Raw genomic sequence first — 16,262 nt, forward strand, 5'->3', positions numbered from 1 at the left:
TGTCTCTCTGTCAAATAAATAAATAAAATCTTTAAAAAAAAAAAAGTACAGGCTGTGGAACCAGACCACTGGGGTTTGAATAGAGGTACAATCATTGGCCGGGTGACCTTGATGAGTGATTTAACCTCTCTGGGTTTCACTTTGCTCATCTGTGAAATGAGGATAATAACAGTATTTACCTCATAAACAGTTGTGTGGGTTAAATAAACTAATACATGTAAACCATTCACAACAGTGCTTGTCATATAGTAGTCACTCAGTGGTCAGCCTTTATTAATGTGGTTATGATCTTTTCAAAATTATTCTAAGATAGTGTTTAGCTCTAGAATACATGTAAGCTATTGTTATTTTTGCACTACTAATGTGGAGAGAAACAAACTAGTTTGAAAAAAGAGAATAAATCCTGAGGCGCCTAGGTGGCTCAGTTGGTTAAGCGACTGCCTTCGGTTCAGGTCATGATCCCAGGGTCCTGGGATCGAGCCCCGCATCAGGCTCCCTGCTCCTCGTGGAGCCTGCTTCTCCCTCTCCCTCTGCCTGCCGCTCCCCCTGCTTGTGCTCTCTCTCTCTCTCTTTCTGTCAAATAAATAAATGAAATCTTTAAAAAAAGAGAGAGAGAGAGAGAATAAATCTTGGTAGCCATTGTGGCCAATGTTTTAGCTTGGTCACCTGTCTTCTCTCCATAAATGAGGGTTCAATGCCATATTTATACAAACAGACTTGCGTTTATTTTTTTGAAAAATGGATATATCACAAAGAACCATGCCATTGGAAAGGCATCTCAGTTTGCATTGGAGCCTGGGTTCCTGCTACATCAGGGTCATCTGCCAAAGAACCACGTCCTGGTTTGAAAACTCTAAAGAACAGAAAATGTCACATTCTCTCGAGCTAACCCTTACCAGGACCTCGAAGATGTCAAGAAATTATTCTTGGCACATTTTACACTTACTGCATCTTGTCACCAGTGGATGTAGAGGGTGTTTTAGAACTTTACACCTGAAGATTGCCACTAGATCACTCGGTTCTTCCTTCTCTTTAATTTCCTTATAGATACTATCTTCCAATTGTTTAATCATCTTCATTTCTACTTTACAGAGTTACTGTAAAGATTACATGAATTAGCATACATCAAGACACCTCGCTCTGTAGGGGGCACATAGTAAGCATGTAATGCATTTTTCCTCCTTTTCTAAGGAAGAACTAGACTATCTCCATCAGAATGTGAGGCAGTTGAGGTACTCGAATCAGAATCTCATAATGAATATCCAGGCAAGCTCACAAATCCCTAGGTTTTTATCTTCTTTTTGGAGTTTTCAATAGTTATGAAACCAGATCCTAATTGTTCTTCTCTGCTCACCCTTGTCAATTTTTATCCAGATCCCAAACTTTAAGCTATTATATCTTTTAAAGCTTAGATATTTTAAACTGAAATAGTTCACGAAACATATACTATAAATAGATATCCTTTTTGAAAAGTTTTTTTTCTTAAAATTATTCACCTCACCTAAACCTTATTCAGTCACATTCCACTTAAAATGTTTTTTGCACTTCTTACAGTTACTGTAAATGTGCTCCTCCCTCCCTTTCAAATTGTGAAATCTTGTCAAAAAAGGAAGATTTTATAAAATCAAACACCTACAGTAATATTGCAACATGCTAGACTATAACTGTGAGAGAAAATTAATTCAGTAAAAATGGTATCTTGTTACTTCAGTTTGCAACTCTCCTGTCTCTTTTTAAATGATTTTTAAAGCCAGAACAGTCTGTATGCTTCTCACAGTATCAGTGTTTTCAGCTGAATTTTCTCCTCCTATTCTTATGATTCTATTCTGAAAGTGACAAAACATGAATGGGAAAAATACCAAATCTTGATTTTTCAGATAACTACTACTTGAAGAGTAGTTTGGAAAATTCTGTGTTCACTTTCAGCCTTCCTTGCCTCCTCAAAAAGAAATGGGTTTTTTGTCAAATGCTATGAGAGAATGGTTAAAAGAACCTTTTGATTTGCAAGCCACTTTGTCCTCAAATGCTGCTACATTCCTGAGAATCTTTTTTCTTTAGTTCTGAGAATACAACAAAACTCAGTTAAAGCAGCAGGATTTCCTAACACAATGCTGCAAAACCCAAGTTCTGATCAAGATTACCTCCAAACTCAATAGAATGAATAATAAGATTCTTATTAGACTGCTTTTCTTCTACAAGAGAAAAATACTTAAAAAAAAAAAATTGTCACCGGAGTGATGGTTTACCTTAAAGAAATACTGTACTCAGGATAGAAGACACTTGTATATCGGACCCATGCACCAACTTCCTCTTCATTTACCCTTTTTTTGGCTTCTGTTACTGAAAACAGATTAAACGATTCAAATCTTCTTATAGATACATGTCGCAGGCAATCATCCAGGTGCTTTTGCTTCAGAACCTTTGAAATAAAAACAAATATTGTGTTCATATTATATAAACACATGTTAGATGTTCAAAGTTTAAGCAGTAAGTAAGATTATTTCATTCCCAATAATAGCAGATTAGATAATGTAAACCAACCTCTTACTGGAGACAACTAGAGAAGATGGACAGAACATATTTTTTTTTAAGATTTTTTTATTATTTATTTATTTGAGAGAGTGGGAGAGAGAGGGACAGAGTGGGAGGGAGAGAGAGAGAGAGAAAGTGAGCAGGGGGAAGAGCAGAGGGAGAGGGACAAGCAGACTCTATGCTGAGTGTGGAGCCCGATGTGGGGCTCAATCCCAGGACCTGAGACTATGACCTGAGCCGAAACCAAGAGTCAGATGCTTAACCAACTGAGCCACCCAGGCGCCCCTGGACAGAATATCTTAAAACATTATCTAAAGGTAGCAGAGAACAAAGAACAAAGCAGACAACTAGTAAAGATTTACCAGTCTAATAACTTAAAAAGGAAATAAATCTAGAGAGGTGAGCCTGGCTTTTGCAATCACTTTCCTTGTGGGGACATTGATCCAATTCCAATAGAAAGAGCTAAGAAGACAAGCAGCACCTTTTACAGCCTGTGGACTTAGGGGATAAAAGTTGAATTTCAAAACCTACTACCTAGGCAGGGGCAGGTATATTGTTCTGAGCCTGTCTCATGCGTGCGTGTCTGTGTGTCTGTTTTAAGATAAATCAGGGGTGCCTGGGTGGCTCAGTCGTTAAGCGTCTGCCTTCAGCTCAGGTCATGATCCCAGGACACTGGGATCGAACCCCGCATCGGGCTCCCTGCTCAGCGGGAAGCCTGCTTCTCCCTCTCCTTCTCCCCCTGCTTGTGTTCCCTCTCTTGCTGTGTCTCTCTCTGTCAAATAAATAAATAAAATCTTTTAAAAAAAATAAAATAATAAAATAAAAACATTTTAAAATATATATATGTATTTCCTACAACTGGAATATCTGTAGGAAAAAATGATATATCTGAGATTCATTTCAAAATAATCTGAGATGGGAGGGTGTGATGAGAGAATAGAGATAAAATAAAGTTGGTCAGGAATTAAAAATTGTTGAAGTTTATGGATATCTGAGTGCTTATTATACTATTATCTCTAATTTTGTATATGTTTGACATTTCCCATAATAGAAAGTTTTTTTGAAGATATAGAACATCCTAATAGTCATAATCAAATGAAAAATAACTAAAAAGTTACCTAAAACACCAAATATATTTGGAAATAAAGCAATATACTTCTAAATAACTTATGAACCAAAAGAAAGAAAACCCAATGGAAATCTGAAAGCATTTTGAACTGAATAATAAAAACACATTTCAAGACATATGAAATGCAGATAAATTCGCACTTAGAGGAAAATTTGTGGAAAGGCTAAAAATCAGTAAGCTAAGCATCCACTGCAATAATTACAAAAAGCAAATTAAGCTCCCTAAAAAAGAGAAATTAATAAAGTAGAAAACAAAAATATAGCTAGAAGGATTAAAACACCAAAAGTTGGTTCTTTGAAGAGATTAATAAAACTGACAAATCCTTGATAACACTAAGAAGAAAAAAGAGAGAAAATATAAATATGAATGTGACACAGGAAGATCACTATAGATCCAGCAGGCATTAAAAAATAGCAAAGGGATATTATAAAAACTATGAAAATTTAGATGAAATGGACAAGTTCCTAGAAGAATACAACTACCAAAACCAACACAAGAAGAGACAAAAAGTCTGAATAGCGCTAAACTATTTTAAAAATATAATGCATAGGTGGGTGGGGGGAAGGGGTAATGGGGTGATGGGCATTAAGGAGAGCACTTGATGTAATGAGCACTGGGTGTTATATACAACTAATGAAATGCTAAATTCTACCTCTAAAACTAATTTAAAAAATTTAAAAAATGCAATGCATAAATAAAAATCTTACCAAAGAAAACGCCAGGCCCAGATTGCTCATCAGCAAATTACACCAAATGTCTAAGGAAGAATTAATGCATGTCTTACCACACTCTTCACTAAATCTTCAAATAACCCTATGGGATAGATACTAATTATATGAGAGAAGAAACAAGGGGGTGTTAATTTGCTGAACATCAGAGAGCTATGAAAAGGCAAAGAATCACACTCTCTTTCAGCACTGATAGTTTCAAACATATGGCACCGTACTTTAATTTAAATTATACTGTGAAATATTCCCTTAATCAGATTAAGTCAAGTATTAGACCTCTAGGTAAGATTATTCATTCTGTAGGTGTTTGTGAATACGTGTGTAATGGTCATGATACTTTTTCACCTGCCCTACGTCCCTTCCTCTTGGGAACTGCCCCTCCCTCACCCTATGAAATAATCATGGGACTGTTATCTTCCCTGCCACAGGGTGGGCTAATGTTCCAGGTAGCCAAAGTGCCTCATTCTCCTGGACCCAACAACTGGTCCAAGCTTGGCCTATTAGAGTCATTTAATGGACATTATCTGGGTGTTGGGAAAAACGGTCATTTCTCCTGGATCACTAGTTGAGTGCATGATCAAAGCCTGTAGTTGCCAGTAGCCATCTTTGCTATAAGGTAATGAGACCCAACAAAGAGGAAAACAGAATACTATCCAAAGCCTCTATCAATATTGATCCATAGTCTTCATCTGATTAAAGTGAGCACTAGGCTCAAAAGTCAGCAATTTGTCATGTGACCTGGTATCAAATGATGAACTAGGTCAACACGGTTTTTTCTTTTAAAAAAAGGTTAATTACAAAACCAAAAACAATATTGAACAGTTAAAGTGAAGGACCGTTACAGAGCATTGAAGCCCTGTGGGGAAAGGGAATGACAGAATTATGAAGAAGAAAACAAGCAGACACAGTAGATATCATGAGGATGTGCCATAAGACAGAGAGCTGCATATCTCTATCACTGTTTAGATTCCTGAGTTTTCCAGTTCTGGATGCACACAAGACGTGGATGGTCCATTTGAGACATATTCACTAAGAACTTACAAATGTTTAATATACATGGTAGATTAGATTATGGGAAAATATTCACTTCCTTTCTTGCCCTCTTCAAGGAAAGAGTATACTTCTCTGCCTTTTGATTTTAAGCTTGGCCAAGTATCTTACTTTGGCCAACAGGATGTTAGCAAGGGCTTTAAATGTGTTTTGGTGGTTGCCCTTGCTCTCTTATACCTCTGCCATCACCAGGAGAATTTGTCAGCCAACTGGTCCAAGGATTAGAGCCGGTCTGCTGATGACAGCCTATGTCAGTCAACTCCCAGGTGGCCCACAGATGCACAAACAAAATAAATGCTCACTGGTGTAGGCCATTTCAATGTTGTAGTTGCTTGTTACTCATTAACAGCTAACTGATACGATACACTGAGGACTTGATACTATGGGCCATTTAAAGCCTGTTCTTACTCTTAGGTTTTCCACAACACTTAACAACATCTGCTAATAAAAAAAAAAAAAAACAACTAGCCAGGCACCGTGCAACGTGCAGAGGATGGAGATCAATAAAATATCATCTTTTTCCAGGGAGAACTCCCATTCTAGTAAGTTAGATGGACTCTAATCAAATGATCAAAAAATATGATATGGGGTTCACTGGTAGAGTGAGCTGAGGGTCTAACTCAGCCCAGTCAGGAGAGGCTTCATAGAAGACATTAAAATGTAGTTCTGAAAAATGAATAGTCATTCAACAAATAGGAAAGAAAATAAGAAGACTCTAAGCAGAGTACACACGTGTACTAAAACATTAAATGTCAAAACATGTGGGGAGTACAAATGGCAGCCATAGCTAAAGCTTGTCCTGGTTCTGATGTAGATAGCAACTCAGAACGAACATATTTGCTGGTCAACTGGCCTTCTTACTATACTAAGAATCACTGAAATCATCACAATGAGATTTTAAGCATCACTGAAACCATCACAGTAAGATTTGATAAATTTAAGGCCCTAATTGACTACATCGATAATTCAACTTTAACTCATGTTTATTTCATTGTAGAAGGTTCCTATGATAGTAATCTGTGAGGACCTGTATTTCTTACCCTATAATTTTGTAACATTAATAACAAAACCAGATCATCAATGTTTTGGAAAGAGTTTCAAAGCATCCACAAGGAAATAACCACTGAGTTATGTCATGACACCATATGAAAAGGTGACTGGAGACAACTGCAAACAAAGTAACCCTCAAAATACTAAACACAAATCTCAAATAAAGTAGCCGCTGCTGGAAAATTCTTCTCGAAATACAAGTCAGAAATGGAAAGTGTCCTCTTGAGCCAAGTTTTCAGAAGGAAACCTCAGCAAAGGCGTAACACTGGTGTGCAAAACAATAAACAGATTTTACTTCAAGAAGTTTGGCGGGGGAGAAGTTTGGAAAGAGGGTCGGCGATGTCAAATCAGAAATATGTCAAACTTGCATACAACTGAAGCAACAGTAACAGCAGCAACTCTTAAGTACTAGAAAATAACCGCCATTAAACAAACCAATACACCCGGACTAGTCCACCTCGGACACCAAGAATCTCGCTGATCATTTCAAACTACAAGATCAATATGAAAACTTGACATCCCAGCGAAACACAGAGGCAGCAGCTCTTGATACACCTTCCACACTCCGCTGTACCGACAGCACGTGCAACGTCACAGTCCCAACACAGTCAACCACGCAGATCTCCAAGAAAGGGGCCAAACTTTGAGCCAGACTCAGGCTGGCAGATAAGAAGCAGAAGAAATCCGGGGAAAGAAGTAAAACAGAAGCAGGAAAGAGAAGCAGCATAGGACGGGGAGCGGCGGTCCCACCAATTGGATTGGCGAGCAAAGAGAAAAGTCCCCCAGATGCAGACAACTAGCCAAAAGAAGATCTACTTCCATCTGAGTTTCCCAGGAACTCAGCGTTGGCTGCCCCCTCCCCGCCCCACCCTATCTAATTCCTCGCTTTCGGTGGGACCCTTAGTAGAAGCAAGAGGGCGCTTCTCAGGTGGCTCCCAGCAAAACTACGAGGGAACTCCCAGAGCTGCCAAGAGGAGAGTCGCGGCCAGTCGCTCGCCGCGTACCTGCGAGGGAAGTGACCAGATGCAAAGGTGAGGCGGGTGGGCTAGCCCTTACCTGCCGCAGGAGCTTCCACCGGGCGGCTCCCAAGGGCTCCGAGACTTGAAGCCCCCGAGAGGCGCCGCCGTCTGCTGGGCCTTCGCCCACAGCTCGTTCAACCTCGCCGGCCTGGGCGTCCGCGACTCGCGACTCCATCCCGTTAAAGCCGCCTATACCCCGAGTTGTCACAGCCACAGCTCTCCCCTGCCAGGACCTGCCGACTTCTTCCCAGTCAGGACCTGTGAGCCGGACCACCCTCCGACAGCCCTGGCGCGCGCACCCTCCCCGAATTCCGCATTTCCGGTATTCGCGTCTCCTTGGCAACCAGGACAGCGCGGCTTGCGTCATTGCACCATTTTTTCTGGTGGCCATCTTTAGTGAGGGCGGGCCGAAAGGTAAGGGAGTTGTGGCAGAACTCGCGAGACACTGGCTCTTCTTTTCCCCTTGTCCCCTGCCTCTTCTCGAGCCCAGAAGACTAACAAAGAACGAAAAGGCTTAAAACTTTCAGGGTTTAAAAAAAAAAAAAAAAAAACAGGAGAAGAAGCCATTCATGACCACAATAAACATGGCGAAATCTGCTTAGGGCTGGGGCTTGACTGGGGTTACGCAGACCTGCGTGCTGCAAACCAGCTCTGGGCGGCTCTGGATAGGTTGTCGTTCTGCGGATTGCAGAACGCAGACTTCGGCTGGACGCGATCGAGGTAAAGCAAGTGCTCCTTCCTGAAAGCTTTTGGTTCTCGGACTTGCCCTCTCTCGTTTCCGTGTGCAGAGCCCGGCCGACTGTCCTTCAACTTGCGTACGTATGGAGGGTCATACTGTGTACAGGAGGGGTTCTCCCCATTTTCCCCTCACCCAGTCATGCTTCAGTCCCCTGGTCCTCGCTTTTGCGTGGCGTCCCTTCTCGGCGTAGCACAAACTGCCGCCACCCCCTACTCCCAGCCTCCTTGCACTCACTTCGCCTCATCCCTGGGGTGGGGAGTTGCACCGAGAAAACGGGTGAGTCCCCCCGGGAACACCCATTCGTTTCCCCCACCCCCATCCCTAGCCTTGCATACTGTCTTCTCCCTGCGGATGAAAATGGATGAATTGAGGCTGCCGGCATGCTTATGATTTAGGTCCTTACGGGCCCCTGTTACAGGGCCTTGGCGGGCGGGGGTTGGGGATGGTTAGTGTTGGCAGCTGATCTCTTACCCCCACTCGCCCGTTATTTTGCTGCGACACAGAAAGAGGTTCGGGGGTGGAGGTGGCGGAGGCGTCGTAGTGGATCACATCTCTAGTAAATCTGACGCAGTATTGTACCTTTGATACCGAGGGGCGTTTTGTGGAAGACGTCCATGATGACATGCAACAGTGTGCAAGATACTTTGATTTCTCTTATAATAATAGTAGCCAGCATTTATTGAGTGCACACTACGTGCCAGGCACTGTATTAAGATCTTTACATAAATGTCTAATTTTATTCTTACAACAACTCCATAAGGTAAATGGTGTCATCTCAGTTTTGCAGATGAAGAAACTGAGGCACAGGTGGTGAGTGCCGGAGTGACGGCCTGAACCCAGGTGTCTCCCTTAATTACTTATTAGCCTTACTTTGATGGGTTAATAAGAACCATCTTTTCAACAGAAACCAGAGGTGGCCTCACATTATATTTATTCATCCTGAAGTGATGTGTTTTGTTTTAACTAAAGAGCTAAGTATCTTTTCCAACGTTAAGTTGTTGTTACGTCCAAGATTTGGAACCAAACCGGATTGGACATTTTGTTCTGCTACTTTCTGTCCAAGTGACCTAGGGCTCTTGTCAAAACCTCCCAGAGCCACAGCTTGCTCACCTGTAAATTGAATGTTATAATGGCTATTCTTATCGGGTCCTTATGAAGTTTAAATTAGACAAAGTATATGAAAATGTCTGGCACGAAGCAAACACTCAACACTCCCCTACCTTTATTAAATAAGTAGGCTTTTCCAGTTTATCCTTCATATACCTACCAAAGATACGTTCTGAATTTCGTAAGATCAAAGCCATTTTGCCTTTTAATGCCATCAGGAGTTCTGGAGATGCCCTCATTAAGTCTGTGTATTTGTTTGCAAATTTTTATTTTTGTTTTTTGTTTTGTTATTTTTTAGTTTGCCCCATGTGTACCAGAATCAGTGCTGCATAGTTTGAGCCCGATAGGATTGACTTTACAAATGAGACATTTAAGTCACGTCTGCTGAGAAGTATGATTTGAATGAAACTTTAACTTATACAAGTTTTCAGGTATTTTTAACCTGAGTTATCAGCTGTCTGCAGTTATTCATAACCTGAAGGGGAGGGATAAGAACTGCGAATCTTAGATACTCTGAGAACCCACTACTGTGTAATCCTACCTATGAAATCATGTGCTGACAGCCCCCAAGGGAGCATAAACCAGGGACTCTGATACCATGCAGCAGAAGAGCAAATTATTTCTCCAGGCTTTGAAGTATAGTATTCCTCACCTTGGGAAATGCATGCAGAAACAGCACTTGAATCACTGTAACTTCGCTGACCATTATTACAATAGAATAAAATTGAAAAAATATCACCTAACCAAGTGTCTGCAGAATAAACCCACGATATCAGAGTTAGCAAGAAACATCCCAAGTCGGAGCTTCTCAAGTAAGGTATGGACTTTTTAAGTTAACCTATTTGTAGGTCATTAAGATTAATTTTATTTTAAAGATAAAGAATGGGTAAGAGATCAGTTACTAATTTTCTCAGTAATTCTAGTTTGATTTTTAAAGTGTTAAGGCTCAATTGTCCATAGCTCAATTTAAGCATAAAAGAATATATGCATATAAATTTATATAGTTGTCTATATAAAGATATATATTTATGAAAAATGATTCACCTTAGGAAATCCTTATGCCTACCAGTGCATTTCAAAGTATAATTCAGCTTTCTAAACTTCCTAGAATACCATAATAGCTTTTAACAAAATCTAATAATACGCTAATTGTTTTATGAATCTCAAATTAGAAAACTTCAGTAATTCCATGTAATTGTGTGTTAATTCTTTGTTAAAAAAAAACGAAAAAAGGCTTGCATTTTTGACCACTTGGGTCCTTCAGGAAGATGCTTTCAGACTTTTGTACTTTGGCCAGACCCCAAGCTATGGGCCTGATCTCCACCTTGAGGACCTGATTGCCATTATATGTAGAGTCACCACACATTCTGTTTGCGTGGGACAGTCCCAGTCTACACCTGTTATTCCTGTGTAATTATTAATAATGTCTCCTTTCCTCTCAAAAATGTCCTCATTAGGATGGTAAAATCTATGAACATCCTACTTACTTGAGATTAGGCTATTTATGCTGCTGCCACTTCGACATACCTCCCTACCATATACTTGTTATGATCCTTAGGCTCCTTAAATTACATTTGGGGGTGATACTTTTGCAATAATTTGCCATATTGTTTTAATATTTTAGTTTCTGGTTTAAATTGCATACTGATTTTTTTCTTTTTAGTTTGTTTTTTTATTGTAAAATGTGTATAACATAAAATTAACCATTTTAACGACTTTTAAGGATATAAATCAGGGGCATTAATTACATTGACAATGTTGTACAGTCATCACCACTATTTCTAAAACGCTATCATCACCCAAAAGAAATGTACCCATCAAACAATAACTCCCCACTGCCTCCTTTTCCGGGCCCCTGGTAACCTTTAATCTACTTTATGTCTATGAATTTGCCTATTCTAGATTAATTCATGTAATTGTAATCATATGGTATTTATCCTTCTGTGTTTGGCTTATTTCATTTAACATGTTTTCAAGGTTCATCCATGTTGTAGAATACATCAGAACTTCATCTTCTTTTCCATTGTATGTGTATATACCATATCCATTTGTCTGTCAATGGATACTTGGGTGACTTCTTTTTAAAAATGATTTTTTATTCATCTTATTTTACTGGATTATTTATTTAATGTTTGCTTTTAGCTCATGCTTTTGGGTTCTTGTGTGGGTTTTTGTTTTTTGTTTTTGCCTGTTTTTTGTTTTTGCTTTTAACTTTTTATCTGTGGTTCCTAGACTTCTTTTACTCTTTACATCTTAGTCTTTCAAATTATTTTTCTTTTTATAGTATCATGGCTTAGTTTAACACTTTGATGCTTTCTTTATTCAGAAATTCTTTGCCTTTTATTTCATTATTTTGTGTGTGTGTGTGCAGCTTTATTCTACTTAAGAAACAAACTTTAAGTTTTACCTATTCGAAAAATTTTGGATCTTTAGATCATTTTATTTTGCACTTTGGAACATTTTGTCATCTAGTACATTTATCTTGAGTCTTAGTTTATAAATAGTAGGCAGAAAATACGGGCAAATGACAGCTGAGATTAGCTCACACTCTGAACAGGAGGTTGACTATTTTTTCTCTCCATTTGTCCCTGAAGCAACTTTTCAATTCTCTTTCATAGATTGCTGTCACCTAGAAACTTTAACCTGACTTAGTAGCTCTATTAGTAATTCTTCCATCTGAAAAACCAGTCCTGCTTTCACATGTGGTACATCAACCATTTCTTCTGTGAGAAATGATATATGAAAGCTGTGCTATCTATCTTTTATGATCACTAGGACCTGGGGAAGCTGTGAAGAGACGTATAGACAACGCACATTTTCTTTCAGCAAGCATCCACTCAGTTCCAACTTTGTTCACTCCTGCAGATACAATAAAGTAAAAATAAAAAAAGTAGTTCATGCCTATAGGCAAATTCAAATATTTCTTCCATGATAATGAAGAGAGGTAGAAGATTTGAGGAAAGATTGAAGAGATAGAATCAATCAAACTTGATCATTATTGGGTGATTACATTTTATTGGGGACATCTTAGTGTAGAGAATATAGGATGATAGTCCTTCTGTTTGGATCCAAAAATTCAAAATCCTTTTACAAAAGTTGTTTTTAACTCAACCCCATCCCCCACAAACTGACACAAAGCTATTATGGTCTTTATCCCACTTAATAGATGTTTTGCTCCAAAATCTTCCTGTGTTTCATTACAGGGTAGTGTTCCCCGCCCCCTCCCCCCCATTACCTAGATAGGCACCATGTTAACTTGACAAAATCATTAAATTCCAAAGCACATTTGTATCATCATTATGTTTCAGTTGGACTTATGTCACAGTCACAAGTATACCCTATTGTTACTTAGATCTTAAAGAGTGAGGAAGGAAAAGCATGAGTGGCTCAGTTGGTTAAATGTCCAACTCTTGATTTTTGCTCAGGTCATGATCTCAGAGTCATGAGATCGAGCCCCAAGTCGGGTTCGGTGCTGGGCATGGAGCCTGCTTAAGAGTCTCTCCCTCTGCCCCCCATCCCCACCCCACACCAAAAGAAATACAAAGAAGAGCGAGGAAGGAGAAGGAATAAATGTAATTCACTACTAAGGTAGAGATTTCATAGACAGTTGGACGTATGAGTCTGGAATTTGGGAAGAGTTATCCATATATAGGTAGAGTTGAGGCCATAAGAACCATATTATATTTAACTCTGTGCTATTATATCATTTTGAACTTTCTCTCCTCATTAGACTGTGAAATCCTCAAAGACAAGAATTTTATAATGTACATCTTTATATGTCCAACACATGGCATAATGACTTCCTCATAGTAGATAAGTAGTAAATGTTTGTGGAATGAATTTATAGTTTAATGAATAAATTTTTTATTTTCATGTAATTATAAATTTTATTACTGGAAGAAAGACCCCAGAAATCATCCATTCTGAGTTTTTTCTATGATCTATTTTAAATTCATTTTTATATATGGTGTGAGGGATTGGGATCCACCTTCCTTCATTTGCTTGTAGATATATATCCAGTTATCCCTGCACTGTTTGAAAAGACTATTCTTTTCCCATTGAATTGTGTTCACACCATTGTCAAAAAAATCAGTCATCCATAAATGTAAAGGTTTATCTCTGAACTCTCAGTTCTAGCCTGTTAATCTGTATGTCTATCATTATGCCAGTACCACACTGTCTTGATTGCTATAGCTTTGTAGTAAGTTTTGAAATCAGGAAGTGTGTGAGCCCTTTCTTTGCAAATGAAAAAAACCAGAGCCACAGAGTCCAAGGTTAAGTAGAAAAATTAGCAGAGTCAGAACTAGACATCAGGTAACCTGATTGCTAGTACCTTTCTTTTTTAGTACCTTTTATTATAAACTATTACAAATACTAACAAAGTCAGAATACCATAACAAATACCCACGTATCCACTCCTCAGTGTGACTTTTCCTAACTGGAAAAACTTTATATATTATACAATTGTATAACTTTTTTGTTCAACTTAGGATTTTGAGATTCCGCGTTAATATGTGTATTGCTAGTTCATTTAGTACAACTATTATATAGTATTCTGTCATATATCACAATTAATCCATTTTCTTTAGACAGGCATGTAGATTTTCTCCAGTTTCCAGACTTACAAAACAAAAACTACAAAACACAATCTCATATGTATCTCCTTATTCGTATATGCTAGACTGTCTCTAGAATCTTACACCTAATTAGAATTCCTGATTGTATTCACATGCTAATGTTTCTTTATCAAATTAATTTCTAAATTGATAAAACCATCTTAAATGCAAACAAGGAATAGATGAGAGTTCTGTTCATATCTCACTTATGTTATCAGACCTACTCCTTTTTGCCCTTCCAACAGATAAATGTGTCAAGTATGTCATTATTTAATATTCATTGCCCTGATTAATGAAGTTGAGCTTCTTTTCTGTGTTCATTAACTCCTTTGGTTTTATCTTGAATTGCTTATTCATGTGCCTTGACCATTATTGGGTTTTCTTTTTCTTATTGATTCGTAAGAGTTCTTTACATGTCCTTTGTCTTTTAGGTGCTGTAGATATCTTTTTTGTAATTTGTGCTATGTCTTTTCACTTCCTTTATGTCTTTTGTTTAAAGAGATCTTTAAATTTTTATGTTTTGTGCTTTATTTCATTTTACTCAGCAATTATTTGTTGAACACTTCTATGCACCATTCTAGCAATTGGGTATGTAGCAGTGAGCAAAGGGAACAAAAATCCCAGCCTTCATGAAGCTTACCATTCTAGTTGAGAGAAGAGGAAAACAGTGAAGCATATGAATAAAACATAAAGTATGTCAGAGGCAATAGGTACAGTGAAACCTAAAATAAGACAGGGAAAGAATGACTAGGCCATATTGAGATAGGGAGGATTGTTATTTTTTTTTTAAAGATTTTTATTTATTTGTTTGACAGAGAGATAGTGAGAGCAGGAACATAAGCGGGGGAGTGGGAGAGGGAGAAGCGGGCTTCCCGCCAAGTGGGGAGCCCGATGCGGGGCTCCATCCCAGGACCCCAGGATCATGACCTGAGCTGAAGGCAGTCGCTTAACCGACTGAGCCACCCAGGCGCCCCAGGAGGGTTGTTATTTTAATAGGATGGTCAGGGAAGGCCTAACTGTGAAGGTGACATTTGAGCAATAGCTTGAAGGAGGTGTTTGGGCATAGGGCATAGCAAGTTCTAAGAACTTGGGGCAAGCCAGTCATGTCCAAGCAATATCAAAGAGGCCAGTGTGGCTCAGAGTAAGTGGGTGTGGGAGGAGTGTAGTAGTTAGATGGGGTCATCCAGGTCATGGAACAAGATCCTTTAGGACCATGTAGACCATTGCAAGGATTTTCACTTTTCCTCTTGAATGAGATTGGGAAACCATTGGAGGGCTTTGAGTGAAGAAGTGATATGATCTGACTTTAGGCTCCCTCTAGCTCTTTTGTTGCAAATAGCCTGCGGAAGACAGGAGCAGAAACAGAGAGCATTTAGGCTTAATCCTTATCCAAAGGAGAAAGGTTAACAGTACAGACAGAGTAGTTCCAATACAAGAGTAAGAAATGGTCAGATTCTAGATAGATCTTAAAAGTTGAATTGAAAGGATTTGCAGATCACTTGGTTGTATCGAGACAGACAGAGAAGACTGTGGTTTTAAACCTGAGCAACTGGAAGGACAGAATTGTCATTTATCAGGATAGGAGTGATTGAAAACCGGAGTTTTGGGGGAGAGAGGATACATGGGGAGATTGGAAGTTCAGTTTGGGACATTTTTTGACATACCTATTAGTCATCTAAGTAGAAAGGTTGAGTAGTCAGTTGGATATCCAGGTTCAACTTGTCCAGGGGAATGGTTTGGGGTAGAGATATAAATTTGGGAGTCCTCTGCATATAGATAGCATTTAAGGTCACGAAGCTGAGATCACCAAGGGAATTAGTGCAGACTGTAGATGAAAAAGTGGTGCAGGGCATGCTGATGTTAAGAAGCCAGGGAGTTGAATAGGAACCACTAACGGGACTGAGAAGGGCCAGTGAGATAGGAAAACAATAAGAATGAGGTGTCTTGGAAGTCAAGTGAAGAAAAGTGTTCTCGGGGCGCCTGGGTGGCTCAGTTGGTTAAGCGACTGCCTTCGGCTCAGGTCATGATCCTGGAGTCCCGGGATCGAGTCCCACATCGGGCTCCCTGCTCAGCAGGGAGTCTGCTCCTCCCTCTGACCCTCTTCCCTCTCATGCTTTCTCTCATTCTCTCTCTCTCTCAAAAAAATAAATAAAACCTTTAAAAACAAAGAAAAGTGTTCTCAGGTGGAGGAAGTTATCAACTGTGTCGTGGTGCTTATAGGTCAAGTAATATGAGTACCTAGAATAACATTTGTATTTTGCAGTGCTGTGGCCATCAGTGACCTTGACAAGA

At 39.2% G+C, this 16,262-nt stretch overlaps 2 protein-coding genes across 10 annotated transcripts in view; one reads left to right on the plus strand and one right to left on the minus strand.

The window, feature by feature from the left end:
* CAMKMT (calmodulin-lysine N-methyltransferase) overlaps positions 1-7,929 on the minus strand; it is a 391,410-nt gene extending 383,481 nt beyond the window's left edge. For all 5 annotated transcript variants that reach the window (XM_027624226.2, XM_027624227.2, XM_027624224.2 and 2 more), the window contains exons 1-2: positions 7,546-7,929; positions 2,247-2,419 (exon numbers count right to left, since the gene is read on the minus strand). In XM_027624226.2, coding sequence (XP_027480027.1) covers positions 2,247-2,419; positions 7,546-7,899 — 527 coding nt within the window. In that variant the 5' untranslated portion in view covers positions 7,900-7,929. The remainder of the gene's footprint in view (positions 1-2,246; positions 2,420-7,545) is intronic.
* A 177-nt stretch (positions 7,930-8,106) lies between these two features.
* PREPL (prolyl endopeptidase like) overlaps positions 8,107-16,262 on the plus strand; it is a 55,439-nt gene continuing 47,283 nt past the window's right edge. The window contains exons 1-2 of one of the 5 annotated variants that reach the window (XM_027624220.2): positions 8,186-8,323; positions 9,653-9,785. Coding sequence is in view for 2 of the 5 variants with exons in the window: in XM_027624218.2 (XP_027480019.1) it covers positions 9,953-10,171 (219 nt within the window). In the remaining 3 variants the exon portion in view is untranslated. The other 4 variants (XM_027624221.2, XM_027624219.2, XM_027624218.2 and 1 more) reach the window with 4 other exon arrangements.

This window comes from Zalophus californianus, chromosome 8 (genome assembly GCF_009762305.2).
Source record: "Zalophus californianus isolate mZalCal1 chromosome 8, mZalCal1.pri.v2, whole genome shotgun sequence".
Classification (NCBI taxonomy): Eukaryota; Metazoa; Chordata; class Mammalia; order Carnivora; family Otariidae; genus Zalophus; species Zalophus californianus.